Below are 25216 nucleotides of genomic sequence, written 5' to 3' on the forward strand. Positions count from 1 at the left end.
AGGACATGCCTTTATTCTGCTATATTTTTTTAATGCTGAATTACTTGTTTGTAACACAATAAAAATGGCAATTTTAACTATCTATGCACCATTGTACACTATGATTTTTTATAAGAATTATAAACCTCCAGCCCAATGGAAATTAATTTCAAAACATTTGCTTAGCATCCACTGAGGCATTTCTAGTCAAGAAATACCATATTTTGTGGCAGAAATTTGGACTTTTGTTTGGGTATAAAAAACCCCTAAACAACAGCTGCTTTTTCCTGCTCCTTCCCAGTTAATTCACCATAACTCCAGGCAGTAAAAGGCCCTAATGCACCTCAGGCATGTGCAGTCAGACATACACAGACCAGGGAGGCCACTGCTGACCAGCAGCACTGGGACTTAGAAAATATTGCATCAGTTTAAAGTGACTTAAAGCCACTTATCAAAAGGTTCTTACATTTTGAAATAATAATATACAAGTAAGTTTCTTAAAAAAAATGTATATTCCTGCTTTTATATATATATATAATCCTTTTCAGTCAAAAGAAAGGTGACAATTCCCATGTCTCTGAAAACATCAGATTAAGTAAACAACAATCTTATGCCATAGATCTATTTGCATTTTTAATCAGTTTTTTAAGCAGCATGGCAAGTTGTCCAAGGACACACAAAGTAATGGATAGGTTATATGGTTGAGACAAGCTTTGAAGATGTCTACTGATAATGACCGAACAGAAAAACATGCAATAATGGAACTACATTTCCTTCTTGCTACCTGGTTTTTATTCTGTGTGGGTTTCATATGAAGTAGATGAAGCTTTTTTTGGTGAAAATTAAAAGACAATTAAATTTCTGAATTGATTAGTCATGAACTGTAAAGTAAATGTAACAAATTTAAGACAAGAAAGAAAAATGGTAATTAATACATAAACCCCTGATATTTTCATTCATGCTTTGTGGCTCAAGGGTGAGGTAATTTAAGAGGACTGTTGCCCTCAGTGGGCAGCACAATGTGCTTGGGTCCTGCCAGGAAATTCTGAGATGATCAGACTGAAATAGTCTGAATGAACCAAGGTACTTTCTAAACTATGGACTAAATGATTAGATGTCAGAATCACAAAAGCAGACAGTCAGAAATAAGACAAATAAATGATTCCAGTGCGGTGTCTCTATCCTGCACACAGATAAATACATACACACAGATGTATCTTAATAAATAAGATACATAAAAATTTCTATATGTACACACCCCCTTATACACATTGTATAATGTAACCTGTAGATTAGTCATAATGGTGGGTGTTTTTATGCAGAAACACTTTTTTTATGTGCTCACTTAGCCACAGCCATGACTTCCTGACGTGAGTACAACTGCCTGTGGGAACCTGTCTGTCAGCTTTGGAATTCCACCACCTCTGCCCCTGCCCTGTATCCCTGGGCAGCAGTGCTGTTCTGGAAAGTCTGGGATTGAAGGAATCACTGCAGTGATTCTGGGCAGGTTTTCTGGGGTTGCTGACCTTTAACAGGCCTTGCTGTATGTCAGCCAGACCCGCTCAGAAGGAGGTGCGTTGGCACCACCTGGGCTGAAATGATTCTGTGCCTGTGCAGGGACAGATGCTGGTGCTCTCTGGATGACACTCAGCTCTCAGGTTCATTTGTGAAGTCTCAGTCTGTGAAGACTGAAGATCATCAGTAGTTTCACTGAAAAATAATGATTTTCCCTCTAGGCAATTCCTGAGCTCTGTGCACATCTGTAACCATTGCAAGTGGTCTGTTGGGTTTGTGTTTTGAACTCTTAACTACTGTAACTTGTTCAAAGCATTTGCCTCTATTTTGTCAGCTGTCGTCGTCGTAGTTTTTTCTTACCAGCACTGAAATGACAGCTTTGCATTTACTAAAAAATATATTTTTACATATATTAAGAAGTGTGTTACTACTTTATGCACAGTTTTACAGAGAACATAATGCAGACATAGAATCACAGAATCACAGAATGGTTTAGGTTGGAAAGGACCTTAAAACTCGTCTCATTCCACACCCTGCCATGGGCAGGAATACCTTCCACTAGCCCAGGTTGCTCCAAGCTCCATCCAGCCCAACAATATGCAAAACAAATTCATTAAATGTTTTCATGGGATCCTGGCAAAGTGCAAGCTCATCAAAACTGATGTGTCCCCATTAAACCTTCCACAGCCACACCCAGTATGTTTTCTCAGAGGAAAACACCAAGCCCCGTGTTCAGCTGTAATCTCTACTGATTAGATTAGGAATTAAGAGTGTAAGAAGCCGAGGTCCCGCCTAAATTCAGGTTTTATGTGTCCTCCTATGCATTTTCACTGTAGCCCTTCTGAATTCTCAATCAAAAGCTCTTAATCATTTGTGCTCCATGGATCTGACCCTTCTAAAACAGAAGAATCCTTCTCTATTTAATGGCCTGTGATCAGTTCTGCAGGGTGCTGGTGTTGTGTGAGGGTTTGAAATGCACTGTGGATCCTGGGAGGTGGTTCCATGCAGGGGTGCTTGTTAGGGCCTGCTGCCTGCACTGGGCATATTTCAGAGGGTTTTACTCTGGATTTTTACCTCCATGATTCTGAATGCCCATTCGAGGATGGAGTGCACTGGGCTCGCTCCTGAACCTCATTTTTGGTTTACTTTCCTCTGAAGTGTCTTAGCGGAGGTGTCGTTCTACTCTCCCTGTTTTACCTTCTGGTCCTCTTACAAAACTGAGACTAAATTCTGGGTACAATGCTGTGTTAACTATAATCACCAATTCTCCAAGTGTTTCTGGCAACTAATTAGTGCCAGCAGGGTGTGATAAATCCTTTTGTGGGGGTAGAATTGAGGTCTAAAAGTAATTGTCCTCAGATTTTGCTGGTTACAAAATGAGCATGTTAAAAGGAGAGTTTCAAGGTTAAAACTGTAGACTGACATGAACACATAAACACAAGAAGCCCAAAGTAGGAATTGAATATTTTGAGAATGTTAGATAACAAAATTTGGTAGTAAACAGCAGCTGCTGAGAACACAACACACTTGTGTTCATTGAAATCTCCAAACACATCTTTAGACTCCTTTGCAACATGTCTGGACCTAAAACAATTGGCCAAAATTGTCTCCACTGCTTATAAAAAGTACCTTTAAATGCACTGGATATCCCTGACCTGACAGTAATTCTTCCCTTTCCCCTGCCTGAGCAAGACTTCAATCAGCTGGCAGGGTGATTATTCACATTAACACCTCCAGATGCAGTGCCCAGCCAGCAGCCCCTGCTCCGCAGAGCTGCCAGTGTCTAATTGTTTATGCCAATGGCAACTGAATTTCTGAGGCTTTTTCCCCTCTCCCCACTCAGCTGGCATTTCAGGGCAGTAGCCTTCTTAATACACTAGCTTAATGCATCCTGAGTTTTACCAAATCTTCCATCACCACTGCTGCCTGAACCACCTATTCTCCTTGAAATCAGCACGCAGCAAAAATGACTTAGACGTATGAAAAAATAAACCTCTAAGTAGCCAGGTTCTTGCAAGAGCAAAACCAGATCAAATCTAATGTTCAAAACAGTATAATTGCTACAAATATTGGTTTGGTGAGCAAATGGATTTGCACTGATAGGATGTCGTGTCCGGATTTAGGGAAGTGAAGGGTAACTCACTTGAGCACTGTGAGTTTGTTGGACATGTGGTCTCTGCCACAGCCCCCCTTGTAGTGACAGCACAGCAGTGTGAGAGGCAGAGTCTGCCACCACACTGCACTTCTGTTTGACACAGCAGAGTGCTCAGTTCATCTGAAAGGAGGAGAAACAATAGATGACTGGGTAACAGGCAATTACTTCCTGAGCAACAAAGCCACGTCTCCTGAAAGTCAATCTTCCTGCATCTGAAAGCCCTGGGTGGATGACAACGCTCTCTTTTCTTTGTCAGACATGAAAAGAGCCTCAGACTGAAACAAACATTTCCTATCTCGTTGTTGCTCGTCATTTAAGCTCCAGACAGACGAGGTGTAGGTGAAGGACAACAAAGAAATCACAGGAGTGCTGTGCCTCTGAGCCTGCTGGCTGCCTCACATGCTTTAACATCCAAATTTAACATCCATCTTAACAATCCATCTTTGCCCCAGTTTAACACACAAAATGGGCAAATGAGAGGAAAAAAAAGAGATCCGTTATCTTGCATAAACCTGAAGGACTGGATTAAGGGCTTCTTAGCTCTAAGTATAATTATCTCAAAATCCGTTTCCAGTTTGACAGTTAAGGGTAGGAACTGAGTCTGATAGAGTGGGCAAGGATTTTTTTTTGAATACTCTGAATAAAGCCTTGGGAAATTTGTAGGGGCATAAACAGGTTTGGTTTGCAGAGACATGAAATCCTATATAGAGTGTCTACAGCTCTGCATGGAACCCAATGTTTTACTGGCTCCTCTGTTGAATGATGGAAGCCAATTCCCAGGACTACTGTTGATTTTGGGGGGCTGAGTAGAAACTGGATCACTCATCTCTGCCTAGAGAGGGGCAAAAGGAGTAATTTTGCCTTGTCCTTTGATAGTGTAGTTCCTTTTATCTTTCTGCACAGTTCCTCCAACATAAAGTTCCTGTTTTACTTTTCACCACTTACTGGCTCTACTTTGAAGGTCACTTCAGGCTGAACACCCCTCTCATGCAGGAGGTAATACTGTGGTTTTTTCCCCTGCTACTTGTGGAACTGGGGAAGTCCCTCTGGATATGGACTGTATGAAAACACCAGGACACCACAGTGACGTTTATTATCTTCAGAGGGAACCATTAAGATTGTGAGCTGTAAAACATTATATGGGCAGATCCAATTTTCTGTGGACTGAGAAGCAGTGGGTACAACAATGGTTAAGAGGAGAGTGTGCAAACCTATCCCAACTATATTTCCCAGGTGTAGCAAGAGCAAATGATGTCTTTTGTGAAGCCAGATGACACAAATCATCCATCTGTTCTCAAAAGGAGCTGTAAAATAACTCCCAAACCCCACGAAGATATGTCAATGATCTTTTGAGGAAGAAACTCAGGAACAAACAGCAGGTAGAGATGGAGGTGTCACAGACTGAGCAAATAATGTTTCAGTTCTATGCAGTGAAAATTCCTTTGATCCTGAGAGTTTCATTTGTGAGAAAATGCTTTGCTTTCCAAGGTAATGTTTCTCTCTCAGTAGATGCTACCATAAAGTATTTTATCCTCAAAGTGTGTTTTAAAAGCAAAAGTGATTTGAAACCGTTTTTACTCTGGGTGAGAGGGAGGTGACAAAGCCTCCAGAGAAGCACTCTCTGGTTCTAACCCCACGTGTTCCCAAACAGAGCACTTGGGACAAGTGATGGTGTGCTAATGGCTATTAGGGTTTGTATTCTTATTCAGCACACATCTGAATGAATTTTGAAGTGAAAATTGGTGATTTAAGAACAATAAAAACGATCATATAAAATTTAGGTTAAGGTGCAATATTATATAAATGTGATGTATAAAATTAATCCACAGTCTGAAAATTAACCTTCATTATAAAATACAGCTAACGGTTTACAGAGAGTTTTCCTATGTTAGTAATACCATTTTTTTTTAGTCACATGACCTCTGAATTGTATATCTGTTAAACTGAGGACACACTTCTTGCCTCCACCACTGAGTGATAATGCTCTGATGTCCCACCAGCAGGAACTGGGCTCTGCTGCGTAACCCTTTCCACTTTCTAAAAATCCCAAGTCCTCATTCTTGCCTGGAGCCTGGCTTTGAAACCTCTGAGCCAACTGTGGAAAATCAGTGGTGGTGAAGAAGGATCTTCCAGTGACATGGAGGTGATTTAACAGCCCTGGAGCTTGGCAAGAGAGTAAACAACACATGGTACATGTGGGGTTGGTGTCTAGGGCTCTGCTCTGCTGCTGTGATTTATCTGAGGATGACACAGAAACCTGTGCAAAACACAATATAAGGAAGACAGATTCTCATCTCTCCGGTGGCTCCTTGTACTCATCAATTCCTTAGTATTTTTACATTGATGGCAGCTAGAGAAAGTTAAAATAACCTTAAATCGGGGGACAGACACAGGATGTCATTTCAATCTTATTACATACCTTGACACTGCCTTTAACCCTGCATTTTAACATGTGGTCCTTGGGAATCATAATTTTGCATGCTTGAAAATCTGGGAAAAAAGTTGTTATTTCTACCTCTACAGATGCATCATATTATGCCTCCCACTTTGGGAAAATTTCCAATTTACAGATTGCTTCCTTCAATAGAAATATTTTCTTTAATCAGAAGCACAGAAATGTGAAATTAGTGGGTTTTTTTGTTTGTTTGTTTTTTTTTGATTTTCCTTATTTTAGGCATCTGTCAGGTTTTTAGACATCCTTCAGGCTGGCTTATAGGATCAAGTGGCGAAAGTACAGTTTCCGTTTAGGATTGTGCTGTTATAAAAGGAAAGCATTTTTTAAAAAGTGTCTATGTATGTAAAAAGTCTTTGTTGGTAGTATTCTGATTTTGTGCTCCCTCTAAACATTGGGACATTTCTAACTGGGGCTGATGCTCAGAGCACAGCCCACACACCAGAGCATGAGTGTGCTGTGACTGCATTTTCAGTCTCTTATTGGATGTCCCATTTTCTTTCTAAAGGAACATCTGGTTCCACAAACACGAGGAATATATTTACTATGAGGACTGTGATTAGTGTAGTTAAAATACTCTTCCAATGATGTACAAAAGGCTTCCCAAACAGCTACTCTTTTTGCTCCTGTTTGCAGGGTGTGTGTTCCTCCTCCAGCACCAAGTTCAGGCCAAACCAGAAATACTTTTGATTCCCGTCCTTCCCGGTGTGCCTCTCAGGCAGAGCTGGAATTACAACATCAAATGACTGGATATTACTTGTCAACATGCAGCTGCAATAAACCAGCAGTGCTAATTTTCCTTTCAGAGCTTTATTGTCTGTTCAGTGCAGGAGGGTTTTAATATTTCTTTGCTGGGCAGGGAGTGAGGGTCTCATTGCATAATCACTGCATTGGGAGAGGCAGATTTCAGGGCAATTCATTAAGGAGAAACAAGGAAATATGGTTTACAACTATCTAGAAACTCCACTCTTCTCTGTTGGGCCTTCTGTGACCATCTTTTTAAATAAAGCTTGTACTTCTTGCCAGTAGATTTGGGCCAATGACTTGCACACTGTGGGTGTTTGGAGGGTGAAAATGGCCAGTCTACCTCAAGCACAGAGTGTAACTTGGTAAATAACAACAAACAGGGAGCATTTAGCACAAAATACTGACTTCTGCAAACAAGAAGTGATGGTTAAGTGTGGATTAGAAGCAAAATTCAAAATGAGGTGGTCATAGTAAGAACTGGTCTTCCAACTGTCCTCACAGTCTGCTGGTTGCTCTGCCATGTGCTGTGTTACTCTCTCCCATAGAGGACCTGTGATCTCTTTTGTAAAGCTCCTTTCTTGGAGACCCTGAGTCCTTGCTGTAAAAATCCCTTCCCTAGTGGAAGGGAGACACCCCTGTATTTGTCATCCAAATATAAAAAATATTACAGTTCCTCAGTAAGTGGATTTGTCATCTAACCATAAAAACCATACTGCTCTTAAGTGAGTGGAAGCTGAAAATTGAAGTGTAACTTCGGAGTATTCCTCTCTTGTTAACAAGAGTCAGTGCCAGATAATGGACAGATACCAATCTAGGAGAGCCAGACTTTCTCCTTATATTTCCATGTAATACAAAGCAGTTAATATTTCTGCCAAAATATTTTTCTCTTCCCTCCTTTTGTTTTATCTGGACACCTGTAATGTGGAAGGACAAGGCCAGTTACTTTGTGCAGTATCCAGCATGACAAAGCTTCACTCTTAGCTGGGTTTTTTAAGTTTGTTGCAAATTTGCAACTAATTAAAAATAAAGCTCTGATGCTGAAAACCTGTAAAGATCAGATGCTTGCAGAGCTGCTTCTGTTGAACCACAAAACTAAGAAAGATTATTTGCTAATAAAGAAAAAAACAATTGCTGAAAGACAAATCCTCATTTTAGGGAGAGGAATGAAGGAATTAACATATTTGCAGCTAAACCCAGCAACTAAAAGATAAGGAACTTAGAACTAAAGAGCCCACAGAAAAAAAAATCATAAAACCACTATTTACATTAAGAGTAGAGAGCAATCATGGGGCTTTGGCTGGAATGTCCTTCAGCAAATTATCTTCACACAGGTCCTTGAAGACTGTAGGGGTCACAATGTCATATGAGGTAATTTTTAAAAAAGTCTGAGGTGTTTCAGGAAGTCCTAGGAAGATATGTATTAAGTCTTGGAGCTAAAAATTTCTGTTTGCAGAAATGCTGTCAAAGCCAGCTCAATTGCTTTCTTCTGCCAGCTCGGAGTTGGAGGCCAAGTTTTCAAAGCACCTGAGGACAGAGACTCTGTGTAAGCTTCCCAGAGGTGTCCACCTCTCCTTGAAGGATGCTCTGCATAAAGGCATCTGTGCATCCACTGCACTTTCAAGTGCTTGAACAAACAGTTGCAATGCAATCATCACCTCTAAAGCATTTCTCCCCCTACCCTTCTCAGTATGGCTGTTTGTACCAGCTTGATGGGATCCCATCCAAAAACTAAAGCATCATTTCTCTTCATTTGATAGGGGTAGGCTGGGACTAGACTCTGTATGTTTGCCATGAAGGTCCAGAGGAATGAATTCTAATATGTTATTCTCTCCACTAAATAAAAACCAGAACTGGGAGGTGGGAGTTGGGAGAAGCTGCTTCAAACAAAACATGAAGTCAGTAGTTACAGTGGAAATGAACAATTTGGAGTTTTCAAGAGACATCCTGTATGAACAAGAGGATGAGAAACTGTCAGGCTTGAAGGGAAGTGAATCCATTTATTAGGCAGATTCCAGCCTAATAAATTAAAAGGTGATAAATTTATTCTTGGTATAACAGATGATTTCAAGCCACCATAAAATAAATTGATGGCAGAAAGATACTGAGCAGGATATTACTTATTAGAGGAGAAGAACAAAGAACTGAGGTGAGGTTCTCGAGACCTGAGAACATCCTTCCCTTCTGCACAGCTGCAGTCATTAAAACATGAAGTGCATGTGGAAAACTGCAGGGATACACGGGGTGTGCCCTTAAGGAAAGGGAGGTGGGAACCTCTTCAGCACTGTCAGGAAACATCCACACTGAGAAAAAAATAGAGTGAATGAAGATAAAGAGCGGATTATTCTGGGGATCAAACTTTGCTGTGCTCTGAAGAAAAGAGGGGGCAACTACAGCGTGTTTCCCTCACTGCCTGCTGTCACAGACCCACATGGTTTCTGCCAGTGTTGGAGAAGAGAGAGACTGAGGATGGGTGGCTGATGCTGGTGCTTTGATCACTGACACTTTTCAAGGGGATGCTGTGCTGTGCAGAAGTCTTGGTGCAGAGCCATTTCCTCTGTCTCAAACTTCCTGGCATCATGTCCTCACTCCAGAGACCAGCTCCCAGCAAAGCTGCCACACCCAAGCTGGAAACCTTGTCTTTCTGCATGTCCCAAACCTGGGACAGCCAAGAGAACTGCTGTGAGGTACTTACACAGACCCCAAACCACACAGTTTCTCCCCTGTGCAGGTGAAGGTGAGGTGTGTTCTGGGGAGTTGTGCTGGGGGTCAGTGGGAGCTTGTGTTCCTGTCCTGGAGAACTGCATTAGACTGGCTGAGCTGGGACATCATTCTGCTAAAAAGACAGGATTTGCCTACAGGCTCCCTAACAATGGAAAGAGTGTTTTATTCTTGCTGTGTACAGAGAGATTTCCTTGTTTATGAGTAGAAGTTTATTCAACCTTCCAGTGTTGCCCCGGGGTCTCAGAGTGCAGCTCCCACTGACACACAGCTGGCAGTCAGCTGGGCTGGCACTGCTGCTCCCTGAGCTCTCCCAAATCCCCAGGGACAGCATTCAAAGGGGACACTCCAGGGCCTGCTGGTTCCAGGATAGTCATTCCTTCACCTTTCCCTTTAGGAGGTGTCTGTCCCTGTGGTAGGAAATCCCAGGTGGGATTTCATGCACAGAGCAGAGCCACAGTAGGAATGATTCTGTTCCTTCCTCATTTTGTGAAAGAACTCTGGTCACTGGAATAATTTTGTAGGATCTCCAGAGGTTCTAAGACGGGAATCTTAATGCTGGATTTGAAAGCACTGTCTGTATATTTCCTAGTTTTGGTGTTTTTCATTCAGGCATGCAAATGAACCTTTTACATATCTCTGGACATTCCTTGTGCTCTTGGATATAAGAGTGAATATAGTTAAATGGGTTTATCATAAAGATTTAATATTTGAATACATAGCTATACAGTTTGGATAATAACTATCTTTCTATAATACCTGATATGTATTGGCAACCTGGATAACTGTTTTTGCTTTTACCTCTGTAAATTCTTTCAGAGACAAATCCCAGAAGGGCTAGGAAGGAGGTGGAGGAGGTACCAATATGAAGGAAAGGAAGGCAGTTTGGGTAGAAACATTTTTCTGCCTTTTTATTTATCTGACAATTTTAGGCCCTCTTCATTCAAGTATTTGAAACAGTGACTGAGGTTCATGACTGCTGATTAATAATGATTTATACTCACTGTCAGTACTTTCTAGAGATAAATTTGACTTAACCAACCAAACATAGCTGATCAAAACCTAGAAACACTTTGTAAAGAAAATCCTGTGTTTCTCTCAGAAACAAACATCTAAAGAAACAAAGCCAACAGCAAAGTTTATTTCTGATCAGAAAGTTGTGTTAAATGCTGAGCCTGCCAGTGACTGAAGTCACAGAGGTCCATTCCTGCCTGGACTTTGCTCCTGTGACTTCACCCCTTTGTCCTGGACAAGAGCAGGATTCTCCAGGCACGGCCTTCTCATTGTAGGAAGAGCTGCAGTTCTGCTTCTGAGCCTTTGCTCTTGCTCAGGAAATTCAGTGTTGGGGGAGTAAGCAGGTTCAATCCCTGGCTTACCTGAATTCTCTATAGCTGAGGAGTCCACTGAGAAACTTCCTTCCTGTCGTACCTCCCAAAAGCCTGGGACAGCTCCACTCTCTTTCCATGGTCACTATAAAATTGAACCATGGCCACAGTCTGGTTTGGTTATTTTCCTGGCTAATGCCTACCTGGCATTTTGTTAGTATTATCTTCTTTGTCAGTAGAACATTTCACAGTCTGGGCCCTACAGTAATTAGAGAGAAGAGCCCTGGTGGAGAGGCCCAGAATGTCAGGCCTGATGAACTGTATCAGTAAGGCTAAAGTAAAAAAACCACATAGCCTAAAAAGATAATTTTAAGAGATATAAGTACCCATTTGGAAATGTTTGCTGTAACGTTTCTGTTTCAGAGCTCCATAACCTGAAGCCAATGCAGTAAAAGCTGTCCTACCATGAAGGAGTGGGAAGGAGAGTGGCAGGGAAAAATCACAGTTAAGGGTCAAGGAGCAAGAAATCAGAGAAGGGGTAGGAAATAATGGTTTTCATGTATGAATTCCAAACTAAACATAGACTGGCTACACGTATAATGAAGTGCTATGAAATGTCATTGTATGCATCATGTAAACCCAACATTACTCTCAACATCATTTTTGGAGTATTGACCTGTAACAACATAAGCACACTATGAGTATTTTCTCACCAAGTCTTCAGGCAGATCACTAACAAATGAGGAGGTTGCCACATGTAGCATTTACACTTTGCAGTTATTTTTGTACTGCTATTATGTGTTTTCCATGACTTAGGTGGTGCCAGTTTGTCATCTAGTAGGTAGCCAGAGGCTGAACAATTTTAATCAGCAGCTGCTAATTGTGCACTCACTCTTCAGCCCAATTTTAACAGGATTTTTGAGGAGTTTAAGGGTAACCAGGCAGTCTGAGAGACAACACTTGGCACTGACTTGGTTTTGCACTGTCTTCACTTTTAGCAACCAAACTCTGCTCCCAGTTACCAAAGTTTTCTTAGGGGTAGATCTTACAAATACCTGGTGTTGATAGAAGCTGGTCTTGACTCTGACTAATTTCTCCAAGTTGGTAGGTTGTGACAGCAAGTATTTAAAATATTATTATTTCTAGTATGCGAATGATAGTAGCTCTCTCACTTTGTTGTTCTTTTATGCACACTCCAAAGTAAATAAGGGAACCTCTTGTCTACTCTTTCTTTAAACCTTACACATAATCCTATGTTTTCTCATCCATTTTGGGCATCTTTGATTGAACATGGTTACAAAGTCATAGTCTAGTTACAACATGGCTGTTCTTGAGCTGCAGCACTTGCTCCAAGAGGGATCTTGAGGATTTTAATTGGTGTGTGTCTATTTTTGTCATTATTTCTTCCATCTAAGACACTGAACATGCTACTCTGTTTCCCTGCATTCACGTGGTTTTCTGCCAAAATCGGACCAGTGACACAAGGATAATTGGCTCCTTCAATGCTGTATTTCCTTTTAAAAAAGCCTTCATGTAATAACTACAAAAGGCAGTCATAAAAAGGAGAGTAGCAGCAAGTCAAATGTCAGGAATTGTTTTATTTCAGTGACTGGAAGTAATTTTTAGCCACATTTTTTTCACTAGTGGGTGCCAAAATGATATAAATTTTGATTGATGTCAGTGTGCTCCATTTGTAAATCAGTTTTAGCAGCTATGTGCTAATCTGTTGTTATGGGAGAAAACGCTGAAAAAGAGCATTTTAATTTTTTTAAAAATGAAATATTTAAGTACTTGTACCTGACACAAAATTTATGGTCCTCAATTTCAGACAATTCTGTAATCTCTGTGAATTTTGTCTTTATAAATATTACAAGGTTAAGCACATTTTTGTTAACTCAGTTGTTTCCTTAGTCAGGAAGCTATTTCCTTTTTAATGGGTTGATGTGTATCTGGTAGAGGACTTTTAAAAATTATATTCCTACAGCTGTACATGACTGCAAGGCATGCCATTAGAGCAGCATAAAAAAACATAAGAAAAGGAGATTACTTACGAAGATTGGAATAATTACTGCCTATTCCAATACCAGTGGAGCTTCCAGAGATGAGAGGAAGGTGGAAGAAAAGAACTAGGGAAGGAAAAAATAAGAGAAAAGTCCTTCATAGCAGTTTGGGGTTTTTTTGCAACCAGATGTCAGCTGAAGACATGCTGTGTTAATGTTTCCCTGCTCTCTCTGGGCAGGATTGCACGTTTCAGATTCTGAGTGTACACTGAGATGTAGCTCAAACAGAGGGGAAACACCAAATCAGTCATTGCTTCATACTCCAGGAGTCACTCCAGTTCATGAAACGGTGTGAATACCTCTTAGATTCAAAACTCCACATATAAACAACACTGTGTTATATAAATATGTTGATTATTGTTTTTAAGTCCCTGAAACAGGCACCTACCAAATAATTCCCCTAAGTTCTTTAAGTGCAGCTTAAATGCATCAGGTTTGTGTGTGTCAAACTGGGCTGGAATAAATTTATTCTAAAATTTGATACCAACACTCCCCCTATGCATTCCAGCTTTAATATTTATAACTTGCACTTGAAAGATTTATACTTACAGGCAACAAAATGCACATGAGTAAAACGTGTCCTAAATAACAGAAATCTTTAGATTTCTTAGAAGATGGGCTCGTTTGCTTTGCAGATGCATTGCAAAGCTGAGTTCTGGCAGTGACTCGGGTGTGACCCAGCCCTTGTCCGGGGGCTGGGCTGTGGCACCCGGGCTGAGCCCTGTCCCCTGTCCCTGTGCCACGGGGGTGTCCCGGCTCCTGCCCCTCCGGCGGCTCCGCCATCCCCGGCTCTGGGGCACGACCGGGGAAGGGGCTTCTCCCTTTTCGGGAGAGGTTCCCGACTAACAAACTTTCTGCGGCCGGGCAGGGTCCTGTGGGGTGCGAGACCAGCCCCGCCGGACCTCGCAGCTCCCGCGGCTCCTCCTGCCTTACCCGACTCGGCTCCTGCTTTACCCCAGCACGGTTCAACCCCTTCCTTACCCCAGCTCGGCTACTGCCTTTCCCTGGCACGGTTCATTCCCTTCCTTTTTCCAGCTGGGTTCAGCCCCTGCCTTACTCCAGTCCTGTTCCTTCCTTTCTTACCCTACCCGTGTTCAGCCCTTTCCTTTACCCCAGTCAGGTTCATTCCCTTGCTTTCTATAGAGCATCCCCTTTTCTCACTCCAGTCCATTTAATTCTCGTCCTCCCCCATCCAGATTCATCCCCGTCTTTCCCCTATCCCTATTCATTCTCTGCCTTTCCCCATCCCGGTTTATCCCCATCCTCCCCCATCCCAGTCTATCCCGTCATCCCCCCATCCCTGTGCATCCCCGTTCCCCCCATGCCTGTCCATGCCATCCCCACCCCATCCCTGTCCATGCCCCCGTCCGTGTCCATGCCCTCCTTACCGCAGCCCGCCGCCGTGCCCGCTCTCTCCATGCGCTCCCAGCCCGTGCCCTGCGCCCGCCGCGGCCGGAGCGGGGCTGGGCCGGGGGGGCCGTGCCGTGACCCCCGCCGGGCGGGCAGGGCCGGGCACGGGGGGGCTCGGGGCCGCACATGCCGGGGGGGCCCGGGGCGATCCCGCCGCGCATCCCGCCGTGTGCGGGCCCCGGGAGCGGGAGCGGGGGTGCTGCGGGGCTCGGGGGTGCTGCGGGGCTCGGGGGTGCTGAGGGGCTCGGGGGTGCTGCGGGGCTCGGGGGTGCTGCGGGGCTCGGGGGTGCTGAGGGGGGTTCGCCGCCCGGAAAAGGAGCCGTAGGCGGATAACGGCGCTGGAAAGCCGAGTCCAGCCCAGCACTCGGACTGAAAGGGAGAGACTGCCTGGAGCAAACCCGCGGGGATGGACGGGATTAGCTGGCAGTGCAGAGGCAGGGACTCCGTGGGGCTGGATAGGGATAGGAGAACGATGTAGTCTAGAGTCTAGCTAAGAGCGCTTTACAATGGTGAGATCTGCTTGTTACCAGGGATCTTGGAAACGTTTCCCACTGTGGATGACAAATGTCCTAGTGCTAGAGAGGGAGGAAACAGGGCTGCAGGCGGTACCAAAGCCGAGGAGCTTCCATAATTGTGTGTTTACCTGTAAGAATAGGGTGTCATTAGCTTTTTGAGGTAAACAATGCAGTGGTGTGGCCTGTCAGCAGTTTGGGGTTTTTTAGGATCCGCGTTCCATTGGCAGTTTCTGTCTGTCGGGCACACACTGGACCTGCAGGATCTCGTAGAGTGGTCGCGCTGATCCTGCTGGTGAGTGAGGGACATGGAGGTGGAGCTTCACGAGTGTGGAGTGTGTACCCAGACTTCTTTGCTTCCTTAGGCGGTTTTGTAGTCCAGAGAGCAAGTTCCCTCACGTAGGAACAGCTCTGAGCTGTTAATTTCTCTTTGGTTTAGTAGTGATGGATTCAGGGCTGTGCTGGACTTTGGGGTGGATGTAAAGCTTGTGAACTCTCTGGTCTTTCTGTAAAAAGCTTCCTGCTGTCATTGATCACCTTTTTAAAAAATTTTTTCTTTTTTTTTTAAGTCCAGGGAAGCATTACATGAGTATAAGGCAATTGAAATCAAGGTTTAGGGAATGTTACAGGTGTGTTTCCTCATGGCTCAGGGATATCTGCACCTCTGGACAAAACTGTAGTACCCGAGTACCCTAAAAGGCCTTAAGATGTTGCTGCAGAAGTTATCCTCTGATTCACTTCTTCACCTCCTCAGAACATTCAACTCCTTGAAAGACCTTTTCATTGCAATTCTTTATTTAATACATGGAAACTGCATGGCTTCATTTCAGGGCTCTTTGTTGTTTGGCTATGATATGAAGGTGTGAATCTGCATATGCAGCAGATAAGATGATTTCCTGTATGTTGGATTTTGGATATGTGCCCTCTTGGCCTCATTCTGCATCTGAAGAATCACGTGCATGTGTAATGCTGCACTCAAGGGTAATAAAATATATTCTCCACTTTAAATTTCAGGAATTTCTAATGTTTAGCCCTTCTGCAAATTTTGGTGATGACATCTTTCCCCATTGGCACCCTACATTTGCTCATGATACTGGTATTAACTTTAGTTCTGCCATAAAACCTTGGGGTTTTATGTTTGACTGAAAACAAACTGTGGGAAATGTAGAGGCCTTGGTACCTAACTTTGGATGCAGGGGAACTGCTCAGGTTTGGCAGATCTGCAGAAATCTCTCTCTCAGACTGGCTTTAGAGCCCTTTCTGTGATAGACTCATCCTTTTTCTGTTGGAGGAGTTGCAACTGCTTCTGAGACAGAGAACATTTGTTCTGGGTCAGAAAACACAATGGACACATGATCCATCAGAGCCTGCAGAAACATCACCCCAGTTATCAGAAACCTTTTGGACACTCACCAGTACTCGGTGTGCTCCTCTGCAATAGACCCAACTGTTGCAAACTTTGCTCACCCCACTGATTTCCATATCTGCATCACATTCATATGGACATGGGGTAGTTTTTTACTCCTTTTTCCTCTGTGTTTTTTCAGCTTTTGGGGTTCCCCTTTTTCTCCTCAATGGCACCTGACTGGCACTTGGATGTGGTGTGGGATTCAGGGCAGACTGTTATTTGCACACTCAGTGCAGTTCCTGCTGGCAGGGTGATGTTGTGGACAGTTTACATAATTGTTGGTTTCTTCTTGTGGCATCTGCTTTTCTGTTTCGATAAAATAAATTTGTATTAAAGAAAATTCTCCCCAAATAAATGATTTATACATTGGAGTTTGCTTATGGGCTGCATTTGGGACAGCTGGAACAAAGATGGCCACTATCCAGGATTATTGCTGCTCATATCTATTTCTTTTAGTTTACCTTGACTTAGAACATCACAGAGCAAGGGAGACCAAGGTAATATCTGTCTCTGTGGTTCGTGGCCTGGGTGTCCCGTCTGAATTCTGCCCCTTCTCAAGAAACTTCTTTCCTAATCTGTAGGAATGAGGAGTGTGCCCTGTGGAAATAAAGTACATTAGGTAAAGTTTGGAATGGTGTTCCTGATGGATAGAACTGGACAGAGTTGCTGTAGACAGTGGGTGTTTTCCAGTTTACTGACAAGGGAAAATGAGCAAGGAACCCTTGCTGAAGACAGATAGTTCTATTCTTGGATGATTTTACATTTGCCCCAACCTTGGGACTTCATTATGAAGCTGCCATCGGTGCTGAAGTGACAGACTTCCATCTCCTGTGGCTTCATTCAGGCTTCTTGGAGCTGAAGGGATGCTGCAGTGTGGTGGCTCTTGGTGACAGCCAATTTTTGTAAGGCAAAATAAATTCTATTGCTATAACGAGGTCTCCTTTCGACTGAGAATTTTTGTGTATTCATAACAAGGCTTTGGAGGATACTGTTTTCACTTCCTTCTTTTTCTTTATGGAAAAGGTGGCAATGAAATCACAGTCATTTGGATTATACAATTAGTCGTGGATAAAATGCCTCAGGATGAGCAAAATTGATTAATAAGTGTTTTTTGTATGGAAAATCAAGTAGCAGTGATTTTCCTCAGTGCTGGCTGCTGCAGGAGTCCCATCACCAAATGGATTCAGATCTTTCTGCCTTCTTGTCACTTGGCCAGGGCTTGCCCAGCAGTGCCAGCAGAGCTGGGCATTCCCAGTGCCAGGACAGCTCATCGCACCCAGGCTGAGGGAATTCCTTGCTGGGAGTTCCCACTGTGTGATGGACCAGGCTGAGTAAATCTGTGCTTGCTGCTGGAAACAAAAGAGGTCAAGAAAAGAGGGTCTGGGATTTGATAGGAAGCACCTCGTGCTTTCACAGCTCCCTGAGTTCTGAAATGTAATAAACTGAATCCTTTGAAAGAAGAGATTTCAGATTTTCTGAAAAAACCAACCAGACAGATATTTGCCAGATCCTAAAGATTTTTTGACTTTGAACATATTGTATAATTGCTAACAAATGAAATTCCTCTGTGCTGAAAGCTATTTTAATGAAAATAGTGGAATTAAAAATACATAAAATTACCGCCTAACATTTTTTCAGCTAGCATTTATAGGACAGGTAAGTTTATTTGAACAATATTTTCTAGAGTTTTAAATCAAGTGTTTTACTTCTTTAGGCATAAAATCTGTCAAGAGGAAAAATAATTTAAAATTATTAATACAGATGAAGCATATCAGTAACAAATATTTTACAGCAGCATGAAAGCCCAAAGGCAGAAGTCATGTTCTTTTACATGCTATGGAAAGAAATGAGACCTGGAATGAAGGGGCTCTTCATTCTGTTCCCATAGTTTCTATGTCAAAAAAGGATTCTGTAGGAATTTTATGTCCTGCTCAAATTCTCAGAGGCTCTTTTTCTGCTTTTGAAAGTTGACAACTGTCTTTTTCTGTGGAACAAAAGGTACTCTCAGGCTCTGGGGCCAGAATTAATTTCTTGTTTATTCACCTCTTGCAGAGGTTTGAGGAGAATGGAGAGTTATGCTGTCATTACCTGATGTATATATATATATATTTTAATCTCTACATATGCCCTAAGAAATAGGGTCCAAGATTGTTATTGAAAATCCAGTTATATCTCCCGTGTCTGACTGTGGTTTCAATCTTCCTAATGCCAATTGAGTTAAATTTTAAGGAGGTAGAATGGCAAATTATATCTCAGTGTTCTTTTTCCTCTCATTCTGCGACTCCTTAATTCAATTTATAGTTAATTATGCAATTTATTTTGTGTTGAACTTTCAAGGACCTTAAAGCATCTTACAGTGAATATAGTCTCTCTGTTTATTTCCAAGAATCCTTGTATGAATTTGTTATAAATTCTAAGGGGACATTTAGAATTAAGGATGGCCAATGGATTACTAACAAATAATAATATCAATGTCTCTGGAGATACATAACTGAAATATATAGAAAGAAATACTGAATTATGTAATAAAAAGCATTTAAAATTAGGTAACAGCAGTAATAATACTAAATCTGTATGTCAGAATACTACAAATCTGTAAGTTGTAGGTCCCCTCTTGTTGCCCTTGGTGTTAAAACTCCTGCCTTTGGATGATCAGATCCATTTGTACCCCATCAAATATGAATATTTTGTCATTTGCTCTCAGGAGGGTTTTTAAAAGAGGCTTTTGCTGGGGAGCCCTTGGGGAGGGAAGGGAGCCCTGCAGTGCTGTTAGTGCAGGCAAGGACATGAATCCAGCCAGGCTTTTATTAATCCAGACCAAAAATGCAAATGAGGAAAGGCCAGCATGGCACCAACCCAAAAAGAATATCCGTGACCCCAAATTGATTTTATCTTTCTGAAATCATTGTGTACTAGCAAGAAATACTTAGCTCACCTTGGCAAAGTACAAACCCTATAATTCTTTGGTTTCTGTGTTTTACCAGTGAATACACAAGTCAGAGTCTCTCCACTTTATACTATTTTATTTATGAAGTGTTTGTGCATCTGCAGAACTTGTAGAAGATGATAAAAAATTTATAAATATGCAGAGGGGTAAAGTTCCTCTCTGGAACTTTGAGCATTTCTCACAGCAGTAAGAAGAGATGCAGACTGGGGATCAAAATATTTGCTGATGAACCTTCAGGCTCATGAAGCCCATGTGCAACCCCAGCCAATTTCACTGAAACCGTGCTGGCAAAGGGGAGGGCAAAATAAGGCCCTGAAAATAATGCTTAGTTTAATGTAACTGGGAGGCTCCTGCCTGAGAGAGATTGCCATGAGATGCAGAAACCCGTGGCAGAAAAGAAATTGCACAATGTATGATTCAAATGCAAGCAGATCTTATATGGAAAAAAAATATATCAGCTCCCTCCAGGTTGTGTTTCTCCTGGTGTCTGGTCAGACTGGCACCAATTCTGAAGTGAGACATGTTTTTTTATAAACTATTAATGGTCAAAGTAAAGGTGAAACACATTCTCTTTTTTGATAGTTTTGCCCTGTGGAAGTAAATATGCAGTAGGATAAGCAAACTGGCTATTAATTTAAAACCTTGAGAGCAGGGAAGTTCAGTTGCTGAGAGAGAGAAGCCCGGTGACAAATGATGGCAAACCAGGGCACTGAGGTGGCTCTTGCTATTCATTAGCAGAGAAATGGAATGTGGGCTTGGAGACAAAACAAAGAAAAAGGAATGGACCTTGAGGGTTTTGCAATACAAAAATTATACAGGGTTTTAGGGTAAAGCTTTGTCTCTGAGGGCTGGGCGTGTGTGGTGTTTAATACAGTGGGAAGAGCAAATAGTGTAGCACAAACCAGTAAAAAGATGCCCAAAAGAACTCAGATTAGTTGCTGCAGCACTGGAACTGCAGAGATTTCTAGTCAGCCTTGGTACATCCCTTGGACAAAGCAAGATAGTCTCAAAATTGTTGATAAAATGGTAGAGGAGCAGTTCTGAATTGAGCACAGGTCTGAGTGAGTGACAGCCAGTACAACTGGTGCTGTCTGGTGAGGGGAATGGTGATGAAATATCTGGAGAAAAGAGAAAACAAGTGAAGGGGAAGGGAGCCCCAGGCTGCCCAAGGGAGTGACTTGTGATTCCGAAAGCCAATTTTTGTTCCTTAGTACTTAAAATGACAATTGACTTTCACCAAAAGCCCAATAGAAACAACGGAGTGACTCGAACCCTGCACTGAATTGTGTCCCTGCCACTCCTGCTCTAATTACTTAGAGCACAAGCTGGACAATGAACATGGCTTTATTGCTGATCCACACTTGGTCCAATCATAACTGAAAATGTACTGACTGTCAAAGAGAGGCTGCAGAAAGTAAAGAGCAACTAGATTTTCTTTGGGTGGTTTTTCACTTTTTTGGTTGTCATCTTGAAAACTGTCTGGCTTTTGGTTTTTGTTCTTTTATTTATTTATTTTTAATTCCAGTGTATGTTTTGTACTTTATTATTTGGAATAGGTTAGTATTTTAGAGACTCCTTTATTCAGATTGTTTAAAGTTCTTACCAGTATCTAGCTGTCATTAAAGATTAAAGTACACCCATGAGCAGATTCTAACCAATTATCTTTGATCCTATTTGTTTCAGAGGTCTAACAAAAAAAAAAAAAAGGTGTCCCAAAATGAGCATCTGTTAAATACTGTAAATGCAGTATTCAGTTTACCCTAATAGGCTTAAGAATTGAGCCTTGTTGTTATGATTTGTTAAAAAATCACTTAATTTCTGGACTTTTTAGCTACATAAATAGATTTTTTTCTTATATGACTCAGCAGTTGGTTTTTCAGTTCTGCTACACAAAAATGTAAGCAAGTGCCTCAGGGGAAATAAAACAGCTGTTGTCCCATATGACTGTGTTTTTCCTTTCAGATCACCCAGCATCAGAAGGAAGGATGTGATCCAGTGCTGATGTGATCAGGAGTATAAGGCCCCAGAAATATGGCATTTACTGCTGCATTTCTGTGCTGCAGCATGAATTTGATTGCAATGCCTTCCCTGGATCTCTTCCCAACAGATTAAGCTTAACTGTGAGGGAAAGTAATGACCTTCATTCTATGATCTTCACTAGCACTAGTTGTATTTTGGCTCTTGTACATCTAAACCACCTTTGGTCTTGGCAGTGCAGGGGTGGTCTGGCTAGAATGAAAATGTTCCAGCGCTGAAGAAGTGAGGTGTGTGTGTTCAGAAATCCTCTCCCTTCTGCTTTCTCCCCCTGTGCCCTCCCCTAGTGTTTCCCCAGACTGGGTGTCCTGGCAGTGGCTGAGATGCACAGCTGGGACAGCTCAGGAATGATGCCTTCAGTCAACAGCTCCTGTCTTTTCCACGGGTAGTTACCTGTGTTTAGGGATACGAGCATGCAGAGGGAGCAAAACTATGTAAAATCACAGTATGAAGAGCTGGTTTCCAAGCTAATATTAAACCACTTCCCAGTATTCCCTACCTGTGTCAAAAAACCATTCAGGAGCCCATTATTTTATTTTGAAAGTCACCTTTGCTCAAACCATCATTACAGAGGAAAAAGACTCAGCCTGTGCTGCTTCTGCTTCTGGATACTGGAAGGGGCACTGGAAAGGAGTCTGAGAACATTTTTTTAAAAAAAGGCACAATTATTCAGGCTCTGTAATATATTAGGAAGGTTAGTCTTGCTTATTCTGGGGCATTTGTATTGCTGATACCACCCAAGTAAATGTAAGGGGTTTTAGAGTGACATATGAAAAACTACTGTATTTCCCCAAATAAAGTTCCAAAAATTAAATGAGGGTGTTCATCTGCATATTGACTGTTGGTTATTCCTTGTATCATGCTGCCTATAGATAGTTTAAACTCAAACAGGTACAGCTCCTGTTTGAAGCTGGGCTAGTACCTATTGGGGCAGCTTTTAGGGAATATCTCCACCAGTAACACCAGTGGTGAACTGGTGATGGATTGTAGCTTTGACTGCTAATGTGTGTGAACAGAGATCAGGGCCAGCTAGTGCACAAGGGAATGTAAGTCCTGTTGGGTTCTGAAGAAATAATTTATACAATGGTAGAGTTTGGTATTTTATATGTAATAAACTCATTGCATGTCAATCTTGGCCAAAATGGAGATAACACATTTTTATTTTAGTACTAAGTGAGAGTCAAGACCAAAACTATATAGCTATTAAATCTCACTACTGAAAATATTTATTCATATATACATAAGTGATGGTTCTATATGATCTCTATTACCAGATTTTGACATAAATAACAATGGAGCAATTGTAACACATTGTAACACCAGGAAGACTGGGTTTAAACTCCCAAGGTTTAAAAGAGAACACGTAGATTTGTAAGTTCCGTATGCATTTGCTTTCCTGGCAATGAAAATGCCTTTCTTTTCTTGTAAATACAACAAACATTAATAATGGAGAATGAATACAGAGAGTAGTGCAATGTCAGTTTTCCAACCAGTTTTCAGCGACCACATTTTAAAATGGAAGGACATGTCTCCACTCTGCTCTGAAATGTCATATTAAATTGGCACAGACATTCCCATGAGTATTGTCTAGAAATAGCTAGGATCACCTGCTGCCTTTGGTGGATTTACTGCTATCTTGGCACTGTGAAAGCCAATGCCAGCTGACACACACGTGTGCCCAGCTTGGAAAGTACTGATACAAAAATCAATGTTATGGCTTGATGGTCAAGTCAAAATGAAAAAACTGTCTGTGAATATAGAGGAAGACTGTCCCTGAGGAAGAGGAAAGGTATGAAGAGAGTGGTGCATGCTACAAAAAGATGGGAAGCCCTAGCCCATGTTTCACACGTTGAGGTGACGTTGCTTGCAGAGCCACTGGCAGCAGAGGGACCGTGGCTGCTGCTCCTGGGTCGCCCTGAGCCGCAGGGACATGGACTAACAAAGCACTGCCAGAGTCCTGTGGGAACCTCCAGTGTGTGTTGGAGGAGCACCAAGGCCCTCATTGCCCTGACTGATGCTCGTTCCTTGCGTGGAGCTGAGTCCTGGTGCAGCAGGGACAGTGCAGCTCCCTTGGGGACATTTGTCTGTGCAGGGGATTGTTCCTCTACCCGAAATCTTCCAGAGATTTTAGGCTGGGAAGCTACTGGAGTGCGTTGTCAAAGCAATACATTTAAAGTATGGAATGATCATTTATTCAGCAAAAAGCACCAGGGATGTGAATTATTTAAGCCCCTGCCTGTGGTGGTGGTTGGTTGGAGCCGAATGCAGCCTCAGCTGTGATCCCCAGGGTGTGTCACCGGGGCTCCCGGGAGCGGCTCTGAAGCCACGCTGAGGACACTGTTATTGCACTGATTCTCTGCTACTTTCAAAGTCATTTTGTATCTGACAATGTGAACTGAAAACGAAATGAAAATATGTCCCACTTACTTAGGGTTTTCTGTACGTGCTCTTTCTATCATTTCCCTGTAGTTGCCCCTCAGCAGGGACTTGGTGCAGGTCTTACACCTGGCAGAGACCAGTTTGCAGCTGCATTTAAATGAGTGCAGACAAGCTGTGGGGCAGGAGCTCCGAGGTGAGGGAAAGAGCACTCCTTTACTTATGGAAAGGGATTAGTGCTGCTGTGAAGAGACTTATTTACAGAGACCATCTCTCCTGAAGTGGCTTTTAGGCAGGCTCTACATGACCTTGGATTTGGGAGCCACTTGGTGCTTCTCTCGGAGGGCCTGGATGAAAGGGCACAAGAGAGAGGGAAACCCAGGAACTGAGAGAGTCACTGCTGTTATTTGGGTGGGTTGCATGTGACTTTAGAAGCTTACAAAAGGTGCAGTTAAAAGTACACCTTTATGATGCACAGAAAGCCAGGCCTAGTTAATTCCCCCAGAAATTCTTATTGAAGTGATCAGTTTACAAAAATTATCTTCCTGCAGTTGAGTGGAATTAATTGCTAATGAAAAAAAGGTGTACCAAGACAAAAGACAACATAGTATATGAATAATACATCTTTATTGTATTTTGCCAAGTCAAGAAAAATTCTAGTGATCTAATCTTACTTATTCCTTAGAGATATATATAACCCCACAATCATTACCTATGTTTTAGAAGACTTTATTAAAAAATAAGCAATTACTTGAGCAAATAATCTACTATTTTTTCACACACCACTACAATTTTATGTGAAAACCAGGATTACTTATAAGAAAAATCAGAATCCCAGGGAAGCTGCAGCTAGAGAGGGGATTAAGCAAAATACCTTAATATTGAAACATGACATTAGAGGCTGAGGACAAATGCAGACAATTGATAATAATGTTTGTATACAAATTGGCTTAGGTCATGTCCTGTCGTTGAAGATGAGTCAATTTGAACATTAAAGATGATTATCACTGAAGAGATCTGCTCTTTGAGGTCAAATTCATGCTCTTCTTCCACAGCAGGTTCTGCTGTCACTGCCACTGGGGGATTCCCTGGGGACAAAGAGGGCTGGATTTCCCTGTAGCTTTGTTGCCACATCATCAGCTGTAGAAAGTGTCTCTCTCTGAGTTAGGGGATATGAAGTAGAATTGTAGAAAAACAAAGCAGATTTTATTAATTTAGATTGGAACTGTTCATTGTGGGGAGGTGCGGGTGGGAAAAGTTTTTGGGTGGGGAGGCTTGGGCTCTTTTCTGGAAAAGGTGGGGGTGTAAGGGAGAAGGAGTGTGGTGGGGGACTGGGTGGAGGGAACAGCTCCTGGTTTGGGAAGGTGGGATGAAGGGAAAACAAACTTGGGGCTGACCAATTTAAAACTACATTTGCCTCGGAAGAAATGCCTCACATTCTTTTTTTTGACTTCCCACTATCTGCTCTCAGGGCTGTGAAAACCATTTCTCTGGATGACCCCCACTCAAACTGTTTATATCTATCTATATCTATCTATATCTATATCTATATCTATATCTATATCTATATCTATATCT

The 25216-nt window shown here is 42.2% G+C and overlaps 1 protein-coding gene across 1 annotated transcript in view; it reads right to left on the minus strand.

Annotated features, from left to right (window-relative positions):
• LOC113957564 (protein BEAN1-like) overlaps positions 1-14372 on the minus strand; it is a 52895-nt gene extending 38523 nt beyond the window's left edge. The window contains 2 exon segments of the mRNA XM_027665166.1: positions 12943-13017; positions 14340-14372. Coding sequence (XP_027520967.1) covers positions 12943-13017; positions 14340-14370 — 106 coding nt within the window. The 5' untranslated portion in view covers positions 14371-14372.
• Positions 14373-25216: the final 10844 nt, after the last annotated feature.

The sequence above is a fragment of the Corapipo altera genome, unplaced genomic scaffold (genome assembly GCF_003945725.1).
Source record: "Corapipo altera isolate COAL_440 unplaced genomic scaffold, ASM394572v1 141, whole genome shotgun sequence".
NCBI lineage: Eukaryota > Metazoa > Chordata > Aves > Passeriformes > Pipridae > Corapipo > Corapipo altera.